This window comes from Molothrus ater, chromosome 1 (assembly GCF_012460135.2).
Source record: "Molothrus ater isolate BHLD 08-10-18 breed brown headed cowbird chromosome 1, BPBGC_Mater_1.1, whole genome shotgun sequence".
Lineage (NCBI taxonomy): Eukaryota > Metazoa > Chordata > Aves > Passeriformes > Icteridae > Molothrus > Molothrus ater.
Genome location: NC_050478.2, coordinates 41,909,314 through 41,935,202, shown reverse-complemented (window position 1 = coordinate 41,935,202; position 25,889 = coordinate 41,909,314). Strand labels below are relative to the sequence as shown.

At 39.6% G+C, this 25,889-nt stretch overlaps 1 protein-coding gene across 1 annotated transcript in view; it reads left to right on the top strand.

Moving 5' to 3' along the window:
• The window catches only part of OSBPL10 (oxysterol binding protein like 10), a 111,714-nt gene that overhangs the window by 73,273 nt on the left and 12,552 nt on the right, over positions 1 to 25,889 (top strand). The window contains exons 7-8 of the mRNA XM_036378629.1: positions 15,666 to 15,812; positions 22,325 to 22,808. Of these exons, the coding sequence (XP_036234522.1) occupies positions 15,666 to 15,812; positions 22,325 to 22,808 (631 nt within the window). The remainder of the gene's footprint in view (positions 1 to 15,665; positions 15,813 to 22,324; positions 22,809 to 25,889) is intronic.

Here is a 25,889-nt window from a genome sequence, read left to right as displayed (position 1 = left end):
TTTAGAAGAAAAGAGGAATCCACTAGTGTAATTCAAATGAAGCTTATTTCTCTTAATGATTTTCTTTTTAAGAAAACCCAACTAGGCACTAGATAATCTTGGTTTCTTGAAGAAGCTGCTGAGATATTAATGGGGCTCAACTTTCCAAATATACCTGCCAGAAGAAATAAGCCTTGCTTTTACAGAAGTTATGAGATGAGAGTGCTAGTTCCTGTATCAGTGCTATCAAAATTAATTCCACTCTCTTCTTTGACTGGTCTAGATTAAAAAAAAAAAAATTCTGTAATTTCATGGTATAACCTCTATCTGTTAGTCAGAAGCAGAAGCTATACCCCAAAGGAATGGAAAAGAGCTTTTTGACTAACTCTGTGTAATATAGGAGATGGACCAACCAAAAAATTGTGAATTGACCTCTAGTCTGAAATAGAAAATGCCATTAAATGGCTAACCTTGAGGAGCAGCAGACTCAGCTGCTTATATTATGGAGTGTTATTTATAAGGCAAAGGTAGTTTTAGGAATGTGGATGAGCAGTGATTTTAAGAAGAGAACCGAGATGTTGTGTTGGGGCACAGGGGGTTGTGGGTGAGTGCTGAGGAATCTCTCCCATCCAGCTGCCTGCCAGTGGCAGCAGTTTCCTGGCAGCATGACCGAGTGGCTGAGTGTGTTTAGTGGTAACTGTGCTAATTCTCAGCACGGCATTCAGACACTTTGCAGCTGTGCATCATTATAATAATGATTTTAGGGACAGGTTTTTATATGTTTATGAAGAAGTGTATGGATCTTTACAATTCTCTGAACAAGGTTCATACTCAATTTTCTCTGAGTACTTAAGCATTCTTGAGGAATGTAGAAAGTTCTGGAGCTGAGTTTTGACACCATAGGTAACTAAAGTAAAACTTTTCTTTTTGGTTTGTTGTACTGTCAGGGTTTCAGGAATGCAGAGTTTCTTCTCTGGTGAAATAAGGTAGAAGCTAAAGATTATCCTCTTTAGATAATATGTTGGTGTTTACTTGCTTTGGTTTATTTAGGGTGTTTCCTGCTTCTTAATGCAGGGGTATAATTTGAGGTAATGCTTAAACTTGTTCAGAAAAGAAAAGATTTTGTGACAGAGATTATTTTCTTGTGTCTTCTGTGCCTATTATTCTTTTAGAGTTGTGATATAGAACAGCATGAAGTTAAAGCCTATTATCTTTACTGAAAGAAATAACATCTGAGAGTGAATTCCCAGATCAAGCAATTTTGTCTCTTATTTGCCATATTGGTTTTAATGTTTTATAAGTCTCTAACTTTTAGTTAGTGGTTTTGGTTTGGTTTTTTTTTTTTTGCTGTCCACCTGAAACATCAGATGGAAGGGATAAGGGTTGAGCTGCACAGAACTATCCTCAGTCTAATGATAATTGATGTAAAATGCTCCTGTGCATCCCCTAGTGAAGGACTTTTTGGCATAAGTTGTGTTATAATTTCAAGGTAATTTTTAGGGTTTTTCCTTAAAGCAGAACAGAACCAATCCGGTGTGAAATGTGCCAGAGGTACATTCTTGAGACCTCTGATGTGAACTTGGTCTCTTTCCAGGCTGCCATAAATGGGACCCTGCTTTCTTCATTTAAGGTTTAATAATTTTGAAATTCTTTTCAAGAAATACTGACATAATTAGTTCGAATCTCATAGTAAATTCGGTTGTAATAAACTCGATGCCAAAGTAGAATAAAGGTGTGAATCACTTTCATGTGTGTACTATTGCAGTTCAACTAATTGTCATTTTGGGTGTCAGAATTCCTCCTCTGAGCTGACAAAGAGTGACTGTGGGCCAAATACTCTCCTGTCAGCTAAATACAAATAGGTAACAGACTGTTATTTTTGTGGGGTCTGAAAGGGAAGGAATAATTTTCTTTGGATCTAATAGTTCTGTTAAGAATTACTAAAAAAAATGTTCTGTAGCTAGATCTGCAATATAGTCCTCTTCATGTGATTTTTATGCCTTAAAATGCCATGCCAGCTGATTCTTCCCATCCTGTGGATCTGGTATCTGTGCTGTTTCTCTGCTTTCCTGTCCCTAACTTTCCCTTGCCTGTGAGCATGAGCAGCTGTATGCCTGCTCCAAATGGAAGTGTCTTTTTAATGAGATTGAAGTTTGAGCTCTGTAGGATTGAGCCTTTAGCTCTGATTATCTAACTGCTAAAGCAGGTTTTAATTGTGATAGTGATTGCAAGGGCAGTCAAGTCCAGGTTATTAAAGATATTTTGGTCCCCTGGATGATCTGAACCTTGTTTTCAACTGTAACAGAACTGTTCTATTTGGAAGAGTTACTGAATTGTTTAATGTTGTAAGTTGATGTATTTTTTTTTCCCATTTCTTCAGGTGATAGTTTTTTTCAAGCTGTAATTTGTTTTTTATCTGTATGTAAGTATATATCCCAATATGACTTTAGACTTTAGAGCTATTACAGAATGTATTAGAGATACTAAGAAATAATTTAAAAGATGCTCATGCAATTTTAGACACTCAGCTGGATAAAAGAAATTATTTCTAATTCAATATTACCTTTATTTATCTGTGTCTCAGCAGATGTGCCCAGGTCTGTGGATTGTTTCCTGGTATAATTTGTTTCTAGTGTTTCCTAATTCCTTTTTGTACTTGACAGAAATGTGTATAATTGATATTGGGAGATGCCATGAACATACAGTGCTAGCCACAAGTGCAGTAATGGAAGAACAACAGATCAGGAGGGGAAAGTAATGTTTGCAGTAGTACTGATGGTTCCCTTTCACTGTTTAGTACAGACATTGCAGGGTTTCTCAGTGTGCTCTGCTCTTTGTCCTCTGCATGATTAAGTACTTTTCAGGCTGAAGAGCACAGTGAATGGCCTCTAATGATTTAGCTAAATTAATCTCTAGGCAAAGATGGTACCAGTTAATCCATTCACTATGCAGACCATCTAAAAAATGAAATCTGAGATAATCAATTGAAGGTATATTTAAGGATAATCAAGGGAATGTATATTTAAGGATTAAATGTACAATTAGACTAAAAGTAGAATTAAATGACCCTAAGCCTGCTACAGCAGCACTGACAATGACTAAGATAATCTAGCCAATTTTGATTTTTTTTTTTTGCTAGCTTTCTGGAATAGCTACTGTGTCAGCAGGCAGTCCTCCAGTAAATCTGTTTATGGAAATAATTAATACAAATTTTATCACCAGCCAAACCCACTGCATATTATTGAATCACTTCTACCTCTAAAATGCATGTGTTCCAGCTGCTATCTATATATTTGAGAGTAATACTCTGTGTAAGAAAACCCTTTTTCCAAATCTGCTTCTAATTTGAATAAACATGAGGTTCTGATTCATGTGGCATTCCATAATTACTAGTGAAAAGTCAGCAAAATCTAATCATCGGAGTATAAAGAACTTGGGTTCCCTTGCAGTAAGGCTTAAAAATTACCTTTAAGTGGATCAGTTGCATACTCTATTCAACATAAAACCCGTGCCCCTTGCTAAAGGAACTCCGAAGTCAATGTTAATTTTATTTCAGGATTGTGTGCTGGTTTGTTATGTGCCAGTTAATTTGCTTTGTGCTATCAGTTTTATTTCTTAGTATGTGTATATATGTAGGCTTGGTGATACTGCCCATTAGAAATCTTACCCATCTCATTAAGACTGTCAATTCCTTAATAGACCTTACTAAGTTGCTCAACTCTCTTACAGGGAGAGTTTGTCTCAGGTTGACATTGCTTTATCTTGCTTAGTGAATCATCTAGACTGGCTTCAGCTGTTCTGTCTGGTTTTGCTAGAAAAAAACCTGGGGTTTTCAGCTTGTGGTGATGAACAGTAGTGGTTCTTTATTTGAAAAGCCCAGAATGTGGAAATAAATCCCAGCTGTGATAACAGAATTGAATTCTAAAATTTGTCCCAGAGGAGGAGTTGGAAGGAGAAGGTGAAAAAGGCAGAACTCTTCTACATTAACAGAGAATTTTCATTTTGAGATGGACCAAGTGTTTGATTCATCAGACTGAGAACAATTCCTAGAAGCTTTTCAAGCAGAGAGTTCCACTGGCCTCAAGGAGTTAGACATATAAAAGAAGACAATCTTCTAGGCCTAATTTGTTTCACATACACATTGAATGTTCTTCTGCTATGATTAATAATGATTCAGTTTTCTTTTGAAAGACTTAAGGATTTTTGTTTGGGTTTTTTCAGTTGTGTGTGTTTATCAACAATGTGAATGTGTATGGTGGATGAGCAATGAAATTGCAGGAAGAGTCAGGGTGGTTTAATAAATGTGTTGTCTTGGGGCAAGACTGTTAATACTGCTTGGATTAACATGTCTTTACCATTTCTGTCCTTTTACAAATATGCTGACATGTGATACTGCGCACAAGAAATAGCACTGTGAGAACTGGATTTACATATAGATTGTTATTGCAGGACCAGATGATTGTAAAGGTTAAATTTGTAGTTGTCCATCTTTTTGTGCCCTCTTTGCATATGTGAGTGGTGTATTATTGACTAATGTGGCAGTACTTTTCTGCAGTAAATTTGCTTAGCCAGCATACAAAGCGACATAAAAGAGAATTACAGCTGGCTAAATGACTTCAGCTCTGTTACTGCCTAACTTTTCACTTGCTGGGCATTGCAGGCAGAATCATAATGGAATCATAGGGTACTCTGGCTTGAAAGGGACCTCCAGAGGTCCTGCAGCACAGCACTGTGAGAGCAGCACTAATCAGGTCAGCTTGTCCAGTCCTGAACACCTCCCACAGTGGGGGTCCCACGACCTCTCTGCAGAAAATCTTGCAATTCTCTAGGGAATTATGCCAATGGGAGCTAAGGGTTGTTTGCTAAGGAAAGGTATCATACTCAGTGTGCTGTACTGTCTGGTGAGCAGCAATAAGGGACCTACCTGCTGGGGCCCTTACCAGAACGTGTTTGTCCTCCCCTTCTTGACGGGAATAGGAGGCCTGAAGAACCTACTACTTCAGGTTTCTCCCCAAGGATCTCATTCTAGAGAGGATGCCTTGTAGTACAGGGAGGTGTCTAAAGTGTAGCTTTCTGCCAGCCTTTCCCCCATGCTACTCTCCTGCACTGACCTGCAGCTCAGTGCAGTCTTTTGTCTTCAGCTCCCCAAAGTTATAACCATGCAACTTGCAGACCCCTTGGAGTGTCTGAAGTGCTGCTTGGCAGTGGCTGGAATCTGTCCTGCTGCATCCTGTGCTTTGTAAGCTTTGTACACTTACTTTGGATACTCTATTTGTTGCCATTTGCTTCTAGAAAAATTAATTAGTAAAATAAAATTGAATATGTTTGAGGAAATTGTTCTTCACTAGTACCTGCATTGCATTAGGTATAGGTTTTGTTAAAATTGTTTATGCTGTGATACTCTCTAAATTACGGTTGTGATTTATGCCAGCCTTCAAGGTTTTTTTGCTTTAATTTAGGACAAGTCCATGGGGCTTTTCTCTTCATGCATTTTGTTTCATAGTCTCATGTTACTATTTCTTTCTGATGATACCAGTGATGAAATATGTTTATTCCCAGTTCTTACTGAATTTATGCAATACTGCAAAGTAGAACTTAGGATTCAGATTGAACAATTCTGTACTTCAGTAGCCCTCATTTCATGAAAGGTGCTCACAAGCATGTGTAGACTGATACTGATACTTAATCTTTCCCTTAGAGTCTGTGCTTGGGAATTAGCTGCTTTTCAGCCTGTTTTCAGAACTGACTACCTTAGGTTTATGAAAATTGATTTTTGCAAGAGGAATTGTTTTATGAAGAAAATATGAACATGTGGGGGAAAAGTTGTCCGATAAACATTATTTGGTGCATAACAGGATTACAGTGCTGTAGGTAACTCAGATGAGGAACTCTGTTTAACAGGATGTTTAGTCACTGATAGATTCTTTATTTTTAAACATAATCACTTTCAGAGCTAGCTTATTTTTTCTGAATGATTGCACAGGCTATACTGCAATGTAAACATAGATGTTCTTTGTTTCATGTTACATGCACTTGCTCCTATCCTTTAAGCAAGAAACCAGTCCTTTTTCTTCTGAAATCTCTTATTGTCTGGTCCTCATCACTGCTTCATTATGTTCAGCCCTAAATATAGTCAGAGGTCGTAGTAAAACACATCTGCAGTGTGGGAAAAGGAAGCTTTCTGAGCTTGTTCTTTAATGATGGAAAGACTTCTGTTCCCAGAGATACTCCTGCAAAACATTAACAAAAAGGCATTAGTACAGTTCTCTAAGTGGGTAGTATCTGGATAATGTGCTTGTCTCCAGATGCCTGGCAGATTGTTTTGGTTGAGAAGGAAAAAGATTGCAGACCTATTTGTCATCTAAGGTAGAGGTTTTGTGATTGTTTTCTTTGCTTGCATTGTCTGTGTGTCAGCCTGTCTGTGCAGTGTTAGTGTCAAGATTAATTTCTGCTTTGCTTGCTTGCTTTTCTTGCTTGCAGTGAGGGGATATCTCCTGAAGAAGGATAGGTTTCTCTTGGTTCAGTAGATGTCTCTGCTATTACATGCTGTATCCAGTTAATCTTGTGTGATAGACAGATTGCCACACTTTTGATCCTTGCACTTGTCCCTAGCTGAGAGATTTTCTGAACATCAAGTGTGTTTAGCATAGTCAATGAAAAACAACCCCAAGCAACAAACCACAAAATGTATACAAATTATCCATACACACAAAAAAGAGGTGTTTTAATCATTGATGGTCCTAGTTTGAAGAATTTTATTTTCTCTGAAGACCTGAAATACCAAACACAAATAACAAATATGGCAAGAAATTAATTTCTGGGCACTCTGTAAACATTCTTCCCTGATGTAAGCTTTCTCTACCAAATAAGACCTGATTTGACCTGTTAGTGCTGAATGATGTATCCACAGTTACATAAATGCTTTGGCCCCATGCTGTCAGAGCAGAAACTCAGATACAGCAGTTACTTACTTATTCAGATAGATATGGCTGGATTATTTTTCTTGTCATATGTAGCTTAGGTAAGTAGAAAATCTGCCTATTATGGCATTTTTCCTTTGTTATATGAAGGAGAAAGTAACTGTCTTGCTGATTGGTTCTCTATGTAGATAACAAAAAGAGAGTGGTGTTCTTGCTTGCCATGGTGGTGGTGTGTGTAAGTTATAGTGTATTCACTTTTTCATTGTAAAATCCTTCTCATTTGATTCTCGTCCTCTATTGCTTGCTTCAATATTTTAAAAGTTAACTTTAATTTTGGTTCATCATTATTAGAGCTAAGCTCTAATGGCAGAATGCTGGAAGTGTGACGGTGGGTGTGTGATTTGGGGTTTGAAGGGGGTGGATTCCCCCTTGAGGTAGACTTTTTCTGCATTAGAGGAAACAGTTTCTATGAAATACTCTGAGTAAATTTTAAAAAAATGCAGCTCAACTGAGCCTGCCTATTTTGCTACCTTTAAGAAAACTTTTTCAGGATGAAAGGAAGGTGTACACAGGTAATAAGTTTTGCTCTCTAAATTCACCATTTAAAATCTGCTATGCTTCTGGGCTCATTGTGTGGCTTTGAAAACATCAAACCTGAACACTGGACAGCCTTTGAAAGTCACTAACTTTGGTATCCTGGTGCCAGCATTACAGTGGGCATATGGGATGTCAGTGTGTTTGAGGTTTTATCCTTGATCTGCTCATTCTTTGCAGTGATCAGTCACAGATGCCACCAGAAGCAAAGCATAAATAAGACTACAGTAAGATGGAGGGAGGCCAGGGCTCAAGCAATGACCTGACTTCACCACCACTTTTCCAGCTCCATTTTTTGCCTTTCTCTGCTTACACTGTGTGGTGGTAAACGTTGAGAATAGTATTTTCAAAATTATTTTTTATTTTAGCTGCTCTTGAAGAGTAGAACATTTTATATAAAGAGATCAGGAATTTGTTGGATATTAAGAAGTTCTACTGCCTTATAGTTAAGATTAGGCTTGAATAATAATCTGATAATCTGATTGATAATCTGTAAATGACAATGCATTTGGAAGTTAGAGAAAAAGTGAGTGGATGAGGATGATTTCAGGAATCAGTCTTCACAGTGGGTAGTAAATGTGTTTCAAGACTTTGTTTTATTTCAAGATTTAGGTTTAGTTTCTATTAAATTCAGTTTTCTATATGGGCATGATTCCTCCTTTAAAAACCTATAGTGGGTTTGTGTGGCAAGATTTTGGTATTGGGGGCCTACAGGGGTGGTTTCTGTGAGAAGCTGCTGGAAGCTTCCTCTGTGTTTGACAGAGCCAGTGCCAGCTGGCTCCAGGAATGACCTGGTGCAGGCTGAGGCTGAGCCCATCAGTGATGGTTGTAGTGCCTCTGGGATAACTGACTTATGAAGGGAGAAAAAATGGAACCCTGCAGAGCAGCAGCAGAGAGAGGAGTGAGGATGTGAGAGAAGCAGCTGCAGACACCACAATCAGTGAAGAAGGAGGGGAAGGACATGAAACAGTCCAGCTGCAGCCTGTGGTGTGGACCGTGGTGGGTCAGGCTCTCCCTCTGCAGCCCATGGAGGACCACAGTGAAGCAGATACCTGCCCACAGCCCCCTGAGGACTCTGTGCTGGCTGGGCCAGGGACCCTGTGGAAGCTTATGCTGGAGTAGATTCCTTGTAGGATCTGGATTTATGGATCTGTGCAGAGAGAAGGCCAATCCTACCAGAGCAGGTTTTCTGGTAGGATTTGTGGCCCTGTGGGGGACCCATGCTGGAGCAGGCTGTGCCTGAAGGACTGTAGCCTGTGGGAGGAACCCATGGACGTGCAGTTTGTGAAGAACTGCAGCCCATGGGAAGGACTCACATTGATGAAGTTTGTGGCTGACTATCCCCTTTGGGAGGGAGTCTGTGCTGGAGCAAGGGAAGAGTCTGGATCACAGTTCCCTTCAGGCAAGGTGTGAAGTACTGACTGCAACTCCTGTTCCCTGTCCCCCTGCCCCACTGCGGGGAAGTTGGTAGGCAATAGTAAAGTTAAACCTAGGAAGAAGTGGTGGAAGGATGGTGATCAAGATTTGTTTTTATTTTCTCATTACCCTACTCATACTTGATTGATAATAAATTGAACTAATTTTCCTAAGTCAAGTCTGTGTTAGCCATGAGGTAATGGGTGAGTGATTTCTTCCTGTCCTTAACTCAACCCGTGAGCCTTCTATGGTATTTTCTCTCTCCTGCACAGCTGAGAAAGGGAGTGAAGGAGTGCTTTTGGTGGGCATCTGGCTCCTAGCCAGGGACAGCCCACGACAACCAGTAGCATGACAATATGCTAGTCTGTATGTAAAATACTTTAATAAGTTCAACTTACAGCACAAGCTACATTTGATCACTGCTAATAAGGGATAGGTACAGTAAGCTTGCATGCTTTTCTGCCAGGTGCATGCTACAATAAGTGCAATTAAATGTGGGGTGCCCAGTGGAAGAAGACAAGTGGCAAGTTAGTGAAGTTATGTCACTTCTGATCCGGTGACAAGCCCTGCAAGAAGCTAACAGCTCATTATATGCTACTACTTTGGGGTGTTCTTACTGTATGTGCTTTACAAAAAGAATTCTAACTTTAGTATTGAAACCGGTGAAAATCTTACGGGGCCCATTTCTTGCATTAGTGTAAATGTGCTAAAGCTCCCTGACCTTACGGAGTTATATTTAATCTTACACCCACGGAAAACCTGCTTGCAAGCTTTTGAGTTACACAAATGGAAGTGTAAATGATGCTTGCAAACCTATGCTATTACTGAAGGCAATCTGAAAATCAAAATGAGGCCCTTAACTTTTATATCCAGTAATAGGGACCAAAGATAATTAGAGGACTAGGTGGAAAATACAACAATCCTTGTCTAGTTTGAGAATGCTAATTCTGTTTAATATTTCTTCTAACTTATTCCATCTTCCTCTTGATGCAGACGTGTTTTGTAAATAGGGGCTTTTTAACAATCTTTTGCATTTTTTTTGAACATAGAAGGACTTAAAGAATACTTCCCTTGGAATATTACAAAATGGTATGTTTTTATCTGGATGTTTTAAGTTCCTAAGATTCATCTTCTTGCTCCTGACTACAGTCCTTTTTATAGTACATAAAAATGTTTTCATGCCTAAATGAAGATTCTTAGAATGCTTTTTTGTAATTATATGAAGAATATGAGGTCCTCAGTGTGTCCCTGAGATACGTGTCCCTGATATCTCAGGATATACACAGTCTCTGCTTACTGTCATGGTGGAGAAAAGGCTGAGTTTCTCTATGCCTTCTTTACCTTGGCCTTTACTGGTAACAGACTTTGAGATTAGAGGGAAAATCTGGAGGTAGACAGACCCTTCATGGAGTGGGAGCAGGTTAGGCAGCACTTAAGCTGCACATATACAGCTCCAGGGTCTCTAACAGATTATGGAATTTGGGAGAGGTTTGTGTAGACTAGAGGAAAGTGAATGTCATTAATTTTTTAAAAAAGGGCAAGAAGGGACTCTCTGGGTGTTCTGGTAACATCTGGGGTCCTGCAGGTTTGTCAACCTTTCCTCAGACCCTGGGAAGGTGGTGGAGCATCTAACCCTGGAAGGTATCTCCAAACACATGAAGGACAAGAAGACAATTAGAAGTAGTCTTAATGGACTTACAAAGGGAAAATCATGCTTAACCAGCATGATTCCCCTCACAATGATAGTGACTAGCTTGGTGCTTATGGGGAGAGCAGTGGATGTTGTTTGCTTTAACGTTGATAAGGCTTTTGATGCTGTCTTCCCAAACATCCTCACAGAACAACTCAGCCCAGAGGGTTGTGATCAGTGGTACAAGGTCCAGTTGGAGGCCAGTCACTAGTGGTGTACCTCAGGGGTCCATACTGGGACTGGCACTGTTCCACATCTTTATTAATGACCTGGATGATGATGGTGCAGAGTGCACTCCAGAGAAGTTTGTAGGTGATGAAAAACCTGGGAGGAGTGGCTGATGAGCCAGGGGGTTGTGCTGCCATAGAGAGAGATCTTGGCAGTCTGGACACAGAGGAGTCTCTTAAAGATAAGCTCAGGGAAGTGCCAATTCCTGTTATCTGGAGGATATTTGAGAGTAAACTCTTGCACCAGTACAGGCTGGAGGCCATCTGGTTGGAAAGCAGTTCTGCAAAGATCTTGGGGGACAGCAAGCTGACCATGAACCAACAAAAATATTTTTGTGTGTCCAGCAGCTTCCTCGGCTGCATTAGGAAGAGTGTTGCCATCAGGTTGAGATCCTTCCCCTCTACTTGGCAGAGGTGAGGCCACATCTGCAGTGTTGTGTGCAGTTCGGGGCTCCCCAGTGCAAGAGGGGCATGGACTTAATGGGGTACGTCCAGCACAGGCCCCAGAGATGAGGAGGGTTCTGGAGCATCCTTCCCATGAGGAGGGTCTGAGGGAGCTGGGACTGTCCAGCCTGCAGAAGAGAAGGCTCAGGGGTATCTTATCAATATACATGAATACCTCATGGGAGTGAAGAACAGGGAGACAGGTTTTTCTCAATAGTGCCCAGTGACAAAACAAGAGCCAGTGGGCACTTGGAAGTGAATCTGAACACCAGCAAATGCACTTCTGTTGTGGAGAGCATTGAGCACTGGCATGGGTTGCCCAGAGAAGTTGTGGAGTCTCCATCCTTGGAGATAATCAAAACTTAGCTGGGCAACTGGTTCTACATGCACTTGCTTCAGCAGGTAAAGGACAAGAAGATACCAAGAAGTCTGTTCTAACCTAAATGAGACTCTGATTCTGTGTGTTCCTTTCTTCCCCTCAAAAATCTAACCAAGATGAGACCCAGGTCATTCTTGAATGTATTGTTGCATTGTATGGTTTGTGAAGTATGTTGGGAAATGAAGCTCTGAGCTGTATATCTGTATTAATTACCTAACAGTTAATTTCCAGCACAACAGTTAATTTGAAAAATTAACTTGTGGAAGAAGCTGTAGAAGGACAGAGACACATTTGCCCTTTCACAGAAGTATAACTTTTGACTCTGTGATTCTATCCCAGGCTTGTCAGTGTGTTTTTTCCTAAAAGCATTTTTGTAAAATGCAGAATGTTTCCTTCAGAAACTATTTCTTACCTTTACAGATTTCATCTGTTAAAAAAGAATCAGCATGTTTTCTGTTGGAGACTGCTGACTAGAACATCCATTTTGTGTCCCTGCAGATGACCTCTCTAAATTAATCGATCTCAGTTCTAATGAGGTGACCTGTTTAAAATAGCTCTCTGCCGGTGTGTATTTTCATGTCTTTGGCATTTAAACTTTGAAGTGCATCTCTTCCTGGGATTTTTAGAAATTATCTTTTATTTTCTCTTCAGATTTTTCTGAAAAATGCTGGTGCTTCAGCCCAGTATTGGAAACCAATTTTGATTTAAATGATTTTAAATATAAGCCCCTTTTTTGTGGTTGTTTGTAACTGGTTCAGTATTGGATTTCTCAGGGTCAGCACCTAAGCCAGGCTTTGCTGTTCATTCCCCAGCTGGGCAGTGCACAGCTCAATAGCTTTTACATTATGCTCTGACCACGCAGGGGTGGAGCAGATCGCTGCTTTCCTAGGTCAGTGTGCAGTTACAGGACAAGGTAAAAAAAAGTCTGTGTTTGATAATTCAGAAAAGCTGCCGTTAAAGGATAATCAGTCCACATAATCCTTTGCATTCTGCTGAATGCTTACGCACTGGATACTACTAAACTGCATGCTATTTTCATGGATAGAAAAAGAATTAAAGAATGATTGAACTTTTATGACACTTTAAAGATACATCAGCTTTGTATTTTGTTACTGCATGTGTCCACTCACACGGTGTGGTTGTTACATGCTTACATGTTGGTTTAAGAAAATGTGTTAGTTAAAGTTACTTTATGTGCTCCTATAAACTTATTTAATAGTGACACAGAACAGCTAATGAGGAGAGAGGGAAATATAGAAAGGATATTGCTTTCTGAAGATGACTGCTCTTCAGTTCCTCTAGCACAAATTGTAAACTGCTTCCTTAAATTCGTCTCCTTGGAAAGTGAGAAAAGCGCAGTTGTCTGCATGTCATTCCCTGAAGGTCACTTGTGTGTTGATGACTGTAATAGCAGAGTTTGGTTTTTTTGGTGACCTTGCACAAGTCCTTAAAATAGGGATAGTTAAGGTAATTAAGATTTTAGTCTTTACAGTGTGCTCATTAAACACGATTGATCTTAATGTTACATTGTGCTCATCCTCTCTGATGATCAGAAAGGCTTTCATTTAGAACAATGCAAATGCTACTTTGGTGAGCACCCCAAGTGTCCATAGGGTGGCTTGCTCTGACCGTCGATGTTCTGCAGCGTAGCAGAGAGGGGTAACTTCACAAAATATTCTGAGTTGCTTGCTATTTTGTTAGTAACAGTTAAGAGGCAAGGAAAGCCTAACACCTATTTCATCAAGAAAGAAGGAAAGAAGGATTTTCTGGCCCTGGGTAAATGTGCAGTCTTTGGGAGAAAATGAAAATTCTTAGTATGTCATTTAGTCTGCAGACTGGTAATGGGTAATTTGTTTGTTTTCTGATCTGTTAGCAACTTAAGGCTATGCAGCTGTTACATGTTCATGTAAAAAGATGTTACCTGCTGGCATGTTCTCTTTCTGTCCTCTTTCTGTCTCCCACTTGTGCACACTCACACAAATATGTGCCCCTTCCCCTCCCTCCTGGAGAACCACCGATCAGGATATCCCCTGGGAACAGCAGCACCGTTTCCCAGTTGGAGCTGCGTGCATTTAAGCTCACTGATCTCAATGCCATGTGACTGGAAACGCAAGGAGCAGATTGCCATCCGGTGCACACTCTCCAACCCCTCAGTTGGAAAAAAAAAAAAAAAGAGAAGAAAGAGAGAAAAAAAAAAGAGGGGGTGGGAGTGAGGAGGGGAGGTTCCCTTGCTTTTTTTGTAGCGCTGTTAATTCCTGCTGGAGCTTGTTTGCCGCAAGCTCAGTTCATGGCAGAGGCAGCAGAGCCTATTCGGTTGCTCAGTGCTCTCAATGAGGTCAAGCTGCATCAAAGGGAAGCCTCCTGTGGAAGCATCTCCTGTAAGTTCTGATACTGCTTTTTCCCTGCTACCTCCAAATAAATCATAGCCTGTATGACTCTGCCAGGCTTCAGTGCTTTATCCCTCCCCGACTGATAATTTTGTGTGAGATTGTCAGGTTTTATGTTAATTGAACTTGTCAGTGAGGCATCAGTTGGGTAATAATGCTGTGCATTTTGGGAGAAAAGGGCTTATCTTCTCTCCTTTTATTTTCCAAGGGAGTGGGAAGAAGAAAGTGTGGTTTTGTCCTTTTGAAAAGCTCCAAGCTGTTGAGGTTACAGCTCACCAGATTCTGTTTTATGTAATCTACATATTCTACTTTCTAAATAAAGCAACTGTAAAGTGTATTGCAGATGTCATTGGGTTTCACCAAAGAGCTATTATTTTAGGAATAGCTACCTAAACATTTAAGTAATTAAAAAAAAAATAGAGAAAGTACTTTATTCAGATTTTGGAAACCTCTGTAGTAACTTAATTTCAAAGAAACTCCCCTTACACAAGCTGCAGTTCACCTGAGGGGTCTCTAATGTGATCATTCAGAAATATTCCTTTGAAACCTAATTCTGGATATTAGCTGGTTTTAGTGAAACTTTTCAGTTGCGTAGGCTTCCACACAGATGAAAAATTTCTTGTTTTATGTAATGAGCTAGCTGTTCCTGCAGAAATGCAATTTAGCATGAAAGAATGCTAACTTTTACAGGGAGTGTTGTCTCATTTACAGCATGGAATCTTTGGGCAATAATGACATGCTGGGCTGTAATTTTTCATCTACATAACCCAGTTTTTTTTTCCCTTGAAGTACAAAAAGCTTACTTGAATACATATCTGGAAGGCTTGCAGAGTGGTTTCAATGGCTTGAACAAAGTAACTACCACCTGTTTGGATTATTGTTAGTTATACATTGTAAACCCTGAGGAAAAATAAAATACACAAGTCATTATCCCTTTTGCTGTAAAGTTCCTCTTGAAGGGACTGGCATGGTGCCTGTCTATTGATATTCAGCTTGTATTTTTGGAAACTCAGCAGCACGGGCGTTGTGCTGTAAGGTGATGAAGTGTTGCGATAGTTATAAAGAGTTATGGCACTGCTCTACTTCCCAAAATCTTATGTCTTTGGGTTTTTTTCAGAGGTGCGTTCTTTAATTATAGTTGTCTTTTTGTCTTCTTTAGTTAATATCTTGACTTTCTTAAATATCTAACTTTGATATTGGATAGAGAAAGGAAAAAACCTGTGAAATTGGGTCATGCAGCATCTATGTATGACATGAATATTTGCTGGGGAGATTTATGAAACAAACTTGAAGACTCATTTTCAACTGCATGTTTCTATTTAATGAAAAGATGACTTGTTACTTAAATATGCTATGAGATTTATCTGACATGACTGCAGTATAAATATGAGAAGAGAATGTGTAAATTAGCATCTCGTACTTAGTACTCTCATTCTGGGAAATGGATTAAAATGCTTTATGAACCCATCACTGGATTTTTTATTTATTTTGACTATGTATCTTTTCTTGTCTTTAACATAGGCTGTCTTCAGTTCCATCAAGACAGCTCCATTTTAAAACATATATAGTGGTGGAAAATACCCATTCTCTGTCTTTTTGTCCAGATGGTGATGCTTCTTTTCATTTCAGCATTCAGCTTCTGAGTTGATCCTAGTTGAAGATGAAATGACAGATACTGAAGATAATGAAGAGGAGGATTTAGGAGTCATGGATGATCAACGCAGTGTAATTCTCCATCTCATCTCTCAGCTCAAACTTGGCATGGACCTTACCAGGGTAGGAACACTGTATCTATTTTATATCTGTTCACTATTGTTTTTTCTTCTCATCCTTCTGTGTGTTTATGTGCACAGCCAGTTATTGTGAGTGTGTTTTGCCCCTGTGGACAATGAAGTTTTCCTCTTTATAAAAATGTGGTCCCTGAGAGCTGTGGAGTGTTGTCTCTTGCTAGGCAGGCTTTCACATGAAGTGGCCACATCAGATATGTTAGAGATGGAGGGGGAGGGAAGGAAAAAAAGAAGAAAAAAAAATCCTCCAAAACTCTTTCTTACTTTTTTGCAAGTCTTTCAGAGAGTTACTTTCAGAGTAACCATATGTTGTGTATGTAACCCACAAGTATGTCAGGGTGCACTGGGGGTTGGAGGAACAATAATGGCAATTGTATGGATGAAGGATATACATGTTCACATAACTGCTTTGTGGATCGGATTCCATTTAATTGCAAGTCAGCTTCAGAAAAACCCCATGCTGGTAAAGAAATTACAGTCTTCAGTGTATCAGTTCTTGTCAGTGTTGAGCAGCTCACCAGTTTAACCTTCTGTGCATTCTTCTGGTCCTAGAACCAGTATTGTCACAAGCTTGTCCATACTGATATGAGCAAAGAGATTACAGTGTCTGAGAAATTTTCCCTTCAGTCCTTGGAGTTTGGGAAATGAGGTAGATGTTAAGGAAGCAAGGACTGCTTCTTTTTGAATAGTCTTGTATTCCAGTGAAACCTTCTCATGGGGCTTAATAAATAATCAAGGAGATTTTTGTAAATATATGGAATATCCTTTCCTTGCACAAGGGTTTTCTAATTAAAAATCCCCCAAATAAAACTCCTGTTGTCCACTTCTCACAAATAAGAGTTCATTCTGACACTCTCCACAAGTAATACAAAGTTTGGAAGGACCAGACAATTTCTCTGGCACATTCTTGAAGTAGTTTTGCAGGAAGTTATTCTCATGGGCATTTTGATATTCTGAAGAGTTAATCTGCTTTTATTTTTTTAACATGTTAATCAAAAACCGTAATTTTTTTACAAAATAAAGTTTTCTCAATATAGCTTTTCCTGCTTGCTCTGGAACCATTGTCAGTGTTTTAAAATAATTACAATATTAAGACTGAGCAATCCTGCATTCTGTTGCTGAGTAGCTGCACAGAAATGAATGTTTTATTCTAAATAAAATGAAAGTTTCATAATTTCATTTTGAATAATTTATACCGCTCACATTTTAGTATGTCTGGGGTTATATACAGTTCATTTTTGATTTTGTTTTTCTTACATTCTCACTTTTTCTTAGCTCTTCTTCTTTTCTGTGTTGGTTTTCTAAGGCTGTCTTGAGTCTATAATGTTCAAACTAGGCTAAGATTTCTTATCCGTGGTTCTTGTGTCTTCAAAACATTTTGTCTTTGTCTAAAGACAAGATTTTTCTTTTCTGGTTTTCACCATCCTCTTCTTGTCATGGCAGAGTAGGCAAAACCCAAAGATACACAGTTAATGTAAGTAAGAGAAATTCCTGTAAATAAGAGAAGAGTAGACAGTTACAAGAGAAATATGAAGGTAAATACATATATGATAACCTGTTTCTTACGTAGTGTTCTTAGAGAACAGTTTTTAAAGATAATCATATATGTTGAAATGAGAAGAGGAACAGGCATATGGCAGAGTTAGATGTGTTTGTAGTCTCTGTGATGCATGAATACACATATGATAAGTATTAATGAGACATGCCACATGTGCACATCACTTTTCTGCCCATTTTGAGGATTAAAAAAAAATACAGGACAGCTGGCTGCTTTTTTTTATCAACTTTGCTTACTGACATGAGGCCCTTAGGGCCGCTGACATGTGACAATAAAGCTGGGTTTGTTGGCTGCACTTCTTCCCATTTTTCATTATTCTTCTGAAAGTCAGATTTCAGAGCACCTTGATGCTCATCACCTTCTGGTGGAAGTGGTTGTGGCACAATAGTTGCTAATACCAGAGGATGTTTTTACATGTTTCCATTTGCCTGTGCTATCTTCCCTAGGGCTGTGTCTTTGGTTCATTCTGAGAGCTGCATGATACTCACGTGAACAAACAGCTTTTTCTGAGCCCTTGGGGGTTTTGGGTTCTGGATGCATGAGCTTTACCTTTACATTCCATATCACAAGAAACAGCATCTTATCCTTATGTTACCATGGCCTTGCCTGTGCTGACAGCAGTTTCCCACAGTGAAGACAGCCGCATTAATGTTGTGGAGGTGCTTCCCTTCTGGAATGTGTCATACTGCTTTGCCTTTTAGTGAGGAGTTAAGGAGTAAAAACTGCTGTGAAGGAGAACACCTGCAGTGAAGTATCAAATCTGTGTGGGGATTTGCTAGAATGGTCTAAACTTCATGGTGGCCAAATAGACTTCAACAGCTGCTGGAGAGAGTTTGGTGGGGAGCAGTTCACAGCAGCAGAATGTGGTACACAACTGGTGCTTCAGACTGGAATAGGACTTTCAGCCTCATTTAAAACTAGAATTGCTGGGGAAAAAGACAAGTTTCTAAATTGTTTGTTCTTCAGACTTTTAAAAAATGAAAAACAGCGCCAAAACCCCCTGGCAGTCTTTGTTGGCAAATGGCATCTAATGGATTGCAGTTAGTGCTAACAGCTTGTACAGATGGGTGGTCACTCCCCTGCATTCCCTTACCTTCCTTTACACAATTAATATATGCTAAAAATAAAGGGTTGCCATTCTTTGTAAAAGAGCTGCCAGTAATTCTGCAGAATGTCAGCCTGTTGTAAATTAACATTGTGATGTGTTCATGTCATAAGTTTTTACTTTGCTTGCCAATATTCTTTTACCTTGCAATTTTAAAATGTAAGTGGCATGAAAATAGCTTGTTTTATTCCCACAATGACACGGATAACAGTGGAAAGAAAGGTTTTACACGTCTAAGAGAAGGCTATCTCAGCAGGAGGTACCTTGGCTGGATTTCTGAAAAAATTAGGGAATGATGCTGACACCCATGTTTTTCCTCACAGTAAATAATAGTGGGGATAAATATCTCTATTCTTAAGACATTGTGCTCATTTTTCTCAGTTGCATTCAGATCTAATTAAGTGAATTCAAACCTAGGAGGTTATAATCAAGTTTTCAACCAGTATTGTCTTTTTAACCTCAATGAAAATGGAAGAATGCCTCTTAAACTGCTTTCTTTTCATCTGAAGCCTGAGAGAGAGTAAGAATAGATTGTTCTAACATTTTAGAATGAGGTGAGGTGATTTTTTTCCTTCAGACTTCAGCAACTTGGTATTTCTTCCAGAGTGTTTCTTTTGTCCAAATGGTTGTCATGCTGACATTTTCTCAGAGGAAAAAATTAGTCAGTTTTAACTTCTTATGCAATTAAAAAAATAATTCATAGTCCTGCCCAAAGCCAGTATAAAGAACATAGGTCCTAAGTGTTTTTTTCTGGACACTTCTTTCTGTCTGGCTGCAGAAGAGTTGAAAACCTCATTCCTTTAAAAGCTGGAGTGCTAGCACAAGTGCACAACAGCCCAGTGCTGGCAAGAAGAATGTTAAACGCTTTCAAATTTATTTATTTTTGTTTTTCTTATTTCTGCAGAAATCAAGATAGGGCCAATTAAAAAAAATTATTGGTGTGATTTTTAAATTTTTTTGGTGCTGTGTTAGTGTGTGGTGGTGTTGCATATTGAAACTTGAGGGTATGAGATTATTTAATAAAATGCAATGTTTTGTAGGCATATTTTGTAATACTGCAGTTGTGTAAGCTTTAAAAGTAAAATATTTTTATTTCATAGTTCTGCCTCCTTGTGTGGAAACAATTCAGTTATTCAGTGGATCCATTCCTGCCACAATTGAGGATTTAATTTCCAGCTTAGTTAGGCTTTTAAAGCAAGATCATTTGAGCTGGAGTTCAGGCCTGACTCAGATTTTAAATTGATTCTTGAAACTCAATAGTTAGAGTCCAGTGATTCATCACATCTCACCTGGTGGCAGTGCTGGTGTAGCTGTGTTAAGCAAAGCACCCGTCTGGGACTTAAGGGAGGAGGTACCAAGACTCTGTGACCACGACAATGGGATGAGAGCACGGCAGTCTTAGTGTTGTACCATAAAATCATCTGAAGGATGGTCTGCAGTTTTCTTCTCCTCTGTTTGTGCTAATAAAGGTCACTGTCTTCAGAGAGAAGCTCTTGGACATAGTGAGATGCAGAGTGCTGTTTATTCAAATGAGTTTGCCCTTTCAAGTCTCTGCAGTGAACTCACAAAGGCACTACTGGTACTTCTAGACAGAAAATATGGGAGATTTTTTGTATGTTTTGCTGTCACTTTCCCATCTTGTACCCTGATCTTTTGTGTATGATTTATATTAAAATGAGATCCTGAATTGAGGATTTCAACTGCTGAATTGCATTTTCCTAAAGATTATATTGGATAATGAATATCTGGTCAGAATGAGAATGCTGCAAATAAGATGGAATTGTTTAAAGAGCTAAAAATAAAAAAAACTTTACTGGCTTTCTGCTTTGCCTTCAAAGTTTTGGATTTCATTTTGAAAACCAATATCGTCAGCCTGCCACTGTCACACCACCAGCACTGTAGGCTGTCATTAGCACTCAGTCCGGCACATAGAGTGTAAAATTAAGGTCCTCCATCATTCAGGTTGGTAGCAGAAATCATGTGGAGTCCTCAAAGCTTAGAGAGTAGAGTCAGAGGAATATTACAGATGGAACTTTGCTTGATTTATATCTAAACTTGTAAAAATTATTAGCCTGTGAAGGACTGTGTGTGTGTAAATATAAAATACAGAAGGAGAGAGCCAATAAGCAGATAAGTTACCAGACACAGCAGTTCTCTCTTTTTGCAGGAGGTGCTGTGACTTGCTGTGTAGCTGTAAAGACTCTGTTCGAGCTGCTGTGACTGGAATTCTTGTTCCTGTTTACAAGTTCTCTTTGAGAAGGGCTGAATGATTAATAAAAGTTTGAAAGCTTCTATTTCATTATCCATGGGATCCAAAAGGGCTGATCTGTGCTTTGGTCCTACTTAGAATGGCAAGCTGGACCAGCAGGGGGAAAGTAAATGTGTTTGTGACAAACAGTGGCTCCCTGCCAGCTGTAAATAACCCTTGCTTTTGGGAAAGGGAAAAAGTAAAAATTTAAAGTGAAAATGCAGTGAAAATTTAAAGAAGCAAGCAGAAGAATTGCTGTAATAGAGGACAGCAGGTTTGCATCTGGCATCATTGAGCCACTTGGATTCACATAAGATAAATTTGTGTGTGCCAGAAATTCCTTTTGGTCATATGAGAGCAACCCTTGCGCTCCCCTGCGACAGACCTGCACAAAGTGGGGAGCATGGGGGCAAAGAAGGGAGAGAAATAAATTATGTTCCTTAGCCCTTGTTTGCCTTGCAGTACCCTCCAGGATGCTTCACTGGAAAATTCCAACAAAGTGTTACTGTGAAGTGAGTGACCTTGGCGACATCTGTGTTGCTAGAGAAGGCCCTTGAGACTGTATCCAAGTCACCTGGGGCTGGCTCCCTCCAGGGCAGACTGCCTAGTGCTCAGCCCCAGGCTTTTTTCTGGGCCCAAGGGAGCCTCTCTATTCCCATGATATGAATGTAATGGTTTGTGCAGTTTGTCTTTCAACTTGTCTGAAATAAAGCGCAGCCATGCAGGGGCCCACCACAGTGACATGGAACCATCTGAAACTGAGGGCGTGTGCCACGGGCTTGGGGGAGACAGGAGATCTTAGGGATGGCAAGGGATTTGGCTTGGGAATTGGGGGGGGGGCATGACATGTGATGACACTCTAGGGCAAATGGGGAGTGCTTTCTTGCCTACAGCCTCTTGGGAAGGCTCCTTGGGATGGTTTTATACTTGGAAATAAACTTGATATTTGGTTGTGGTTGGATATCCTTGGGTTGGTTTGTTAGAGGCTGCAAGGGACCTATTCTGTGTAGAGTGGGTAGTCAGGGGCCCAGGAGTGAAATATGGGACAGAGATGTTTGACAGAAGGGATGGATGTACCCCTTACATTCTCCAGCACTTAGGGGTTGGTGATGGGTACGTTCATATAAAACACTCATCTTCTGGTGGTTTTGGAGGGTGTGCCCCTCCCATTTTGGAGGGTTATGATTAGTTTGGTTTGTTGACATTTGGTGTACATTAGTTTATATCAAAGTATGCTTTTGTGTCCTGTAAACAAAGAAAACAATGGCTGGTTTGTTAACTGAGAGGAGAGGAAAAGGTGGGTTTCCATGTGCATGGAACAGCCCATCCCTGTTGTATGAGCTGCTCCTGAAAGTCACGATGAAATAGGAAGCAGCCTGCATGGTATCAAGGCCACTCCACTGCTTTTTCCTTCACTCATTATTTACACTGCAAAGAAAATTAAATTGTTGTGGAATGGGAGGGAAATGTGCTATCCCAAAATTTGGCAGGGTCAGAATTACAGCTGTCCTAACTGTTCCCTCTCCCCCTTTCCCCTCAGTAGTGTGATCACAGGGAAATCATATATGCCTTTGTCTGCTTTGCATACAGGTAGTGCTTCCAACATTTATTTTGGAGAAAAGATCCCTGCTGGAGATGTATGCAAATTTCATGGCCCATCCAGACCTGTTTTTGTCAATTGCAGCTGGAGCCACTCCCGAGGAAAGAATTATCTGCTTTGTGGAGTATTATCTAACAGCTTTTCACGAAGGCCGAAAGGGAGCAGTTGCCAAGAAGCCCTATAACCCTATAATTGGTGAAACCTTTCACTGCTCGTGGGATGTGCCTAGAGATAAAGTGAAAGCATTCAGAACTAATGGTGCCTCCACGGTTTCTAAGGACTCAGCCAAGGAGCTTGGCCAGGACCAGTCCTCGTGCTACAAGCTGAGGTTTGTAGCTGAGCAAGTGTCTCATCATCCACCAGTATCTTGCTTTTACTGTGAGTGCAAAGAGAAGAAAATGTGTGTGAACGCTCACATATGGACCAAAAGCAAGTTCATGGGCATGTCAATAGGTGTTTCTATGGTAGGTGAAGGTAAGAAATGTGCTTTTATTCTGCTTTTTTTTAGCTAATATTTCTGGGTGTCAACAGAAATCAAATGTTTTCCTACTTGCTGTCCCTCTGACCTTTCATTTGAACCTTATGACTGTTTGCTTTTGTGAAGTTTGGAATTAAAACTGTAGGTTTCATATAACCTTTTGCTGTCCAGACAGAATGTGAAATGAACATTGCATATATAAATGTGTGCTTATATTGATGAGACTCTGTTAATTTATGTGGCCAGACTTCAGAAATAATTAAGTCATAATAGCAAATGACAAATTATGGCATATTCTGTGAGATCATTTTTGGTCACTTTCAAAGTAATATGGGATTTGGTGTTCATTATTGGAACAAAGCAATGAGAAGAAACTCATTTTTGCATAAACCTGACATTTGTTTTTCATAGTTTCTGCAAAGAATCATGATTTCTGTAGTGTTTGCAAAGTTAGTCTATTTACATAAGCTTTCTAGAAAGTCACATAGTAGAGGTGTGAATCCTGCTTTTCTATATCCTACACATGCAGTGTACATTGTGATAAATCACTGCCCAACTTGAGTTCAGAAATACAGGGAGTCATAACAAATCCTTAATGGATGATCTGAACTGATGCACACACTTGTACCAGTATTGTCACTGACTGTTAATGCATTGAGAGAAGTGTGTTTCTAAGCAATTTAGTCCTTTTGGCTGTTTGAGGGTAAGATGCTATGTATGGATTTTACTTAAATAGTTTTTGGACTGTAGTCTCAGAAGTATGAAGACAACTTGCTTCTTTTTGTCACCATTATGTTAAATACTGTGGTATTAATGGCGGTAAAAAAATGGAGTGGGAAATGCAGAAATGCAGTGGCTTGGCTTTGCTTATTAATAGCAACAAAATAACTATGGTGAAAAAATACAGATATATTCTGCTATTTCCACTATCTAAAACTAAAGACCAGTGGAAAGGACTACAGTTGCTCCTTCCCTGATGGCAATATATTCCCTTTTTTTAATAGAAGAGGCATGAAACCTCCTTACTACTGGTTTTGATACCCTTGTGATAAAAGTCTATGTTAGCGCATGTGTTTCCTTCTTCCCATGACTTAGGTATTTTGCTTTGAGTACAGAGTTAAGGAAGTTGGCAAGGGAGTGTCAGAACGGAAATTGGTCTGTCTGTCTGTCCCCTGCCCATACTACTGCCAGTCTGAGTCACTGGCTTAACATTCTGCATTTTTCTGGTACATGTTCGTTTCTAGTACTCTTTTGCTGAGTGAAGGAACTATTTAATGGAAATAAAATTAAACACAAAGTCACTTATGATTATGTAGGAGTAGGGAAATTTCTTTCTCTTGCTGCTAGCACACACAGTTCCCTGGGATTGGGGGTGTCTACTGTGGGGATTATTTAAGACTTCAAAGTCCTGATGTGTCCCAGTTTTGAGAGAGAAAGGGTCTAAGAATTAACTGCTTACTCACCCCAAGGATTGTTTAATGTGTGCTTGTGAGAATCAGTTCCTCCCTATGCTCTTTCTTTTTTTTTTTTTTTTCTGATCCTGGAGACATCCCAGGAGTGGAGGCGGGCTTTGGGGAACATCTGCAGTAGCAAACTCTTTTATTCCAAGGTTTGCTGCTGTCTCTGTGATGTGCATGCTGGGAGGAAGTCTGGGTTCACCAGTTCATAGTTACTATTCATCTTTGTGTTCATGTAAGCAGTGCAAGAGCAGGGGCATTCACAGCCACAGCATTTCTGGGAAGTGATGGAGACACTTCAGCGCAGCCCAAGCATTTCTGTTGCATGTTGAGAGCTGGCAATGGTCAGCAAGAACTTGTACCACTGAGGCTTTTCTGTCATCTGAAAACAGCAAGCCTAAGCCTGGCAGCCTCAGTTTAAAATGTGCAGTTCCTTCTCTTGAAACTGCACTTTCTTTAATTTTTTTTGTTTATTTATTTTAGGTCCAGGGAAATCTTCCTGATTAAGTTGGTGTGTGGATTTGTCAAGCTGTGCAAAAATTAGAATCTACTGGAGATGCTTCTTTCTTATGTGCTGCATAAGTATAAATTCTGTAGTAGATTGAGGTCAGTGTGAGTACCAGGGAATAGATTGCTGAACCAACAAAGAGGAGATGTTGGACTAAAAGTGTGGAAAATCTAAGGCTGTATTTTTGTGCCTAGACAATGCAGGGCCTAATAATTTTAGTAATGTGAAATATAATTTCAAATTTTTTTCCTTCTGTTTAGGGACATATTAGAGTTGCAATATTTCATATGGGCTGAATTAGTCTAGCAAAGTTAGTGAGTTGGGGTGTGGAAAGGTGCTGATAGTCAGAAGGCATATGAAGCTACTTAAGATAGGTAGAAACTTAAAGTTAGCTCCTTGGAGAGAACTTCACACACCAAGGTTAGCTGGTAAGGTTGTAGAATCTTATTTTAATCTTTTAAAAGCAGATTGAGTTTCCGGGGAATGAAATATCACTGATCCTACTTTTGATGAGAGACAAAGTAACATCTCATGAATCCTCAAAATCTCTGGGTTTTGATTGTTGTGGGGTGTTTTTGCTACTGTGCATTGGATGACCAAACTAATCATGTGTTATTGTTGGGATTTTTTCTTGTCTCTTTCTCCTTTTTTTGTCCTAAATTCCCCCTCATTATTAACATGCAGCACTTTTTTTTTGCCTGTTGCTGGAGTTAAATTACATACATGTGTGGGTCTTTCACTCTTTGTAAGAGCAGAAAGGATTTTAGATGTGGCATCATGTTACTTAAAAGACAGTTTCCTCGATGCCTCTAAAGTACCTGTGTCTGTTTTGAGACTTGGGTTAAATAATTCTGCTGTTGGTTCAATATTAGGTTCATTATACTACAGATTATATCAGTACTAATTGATATGGGAGAGGGGAAAAACATCCTTCCAGACAGAGTGCTAGAGAACTGTAATTAATGCTTTGGATAATTTACTGGTAGTGAGTGACCATCTTGTTCTAGTCAGATATGTATCAGAACAGTTCTGTCTGACCGGGCTGGCCAGAGAAGTTGTGGATTCTCTGTCCTTGGAGGTTTCCAAGGCCAGGTTGGATGGGGCTGTGAGCA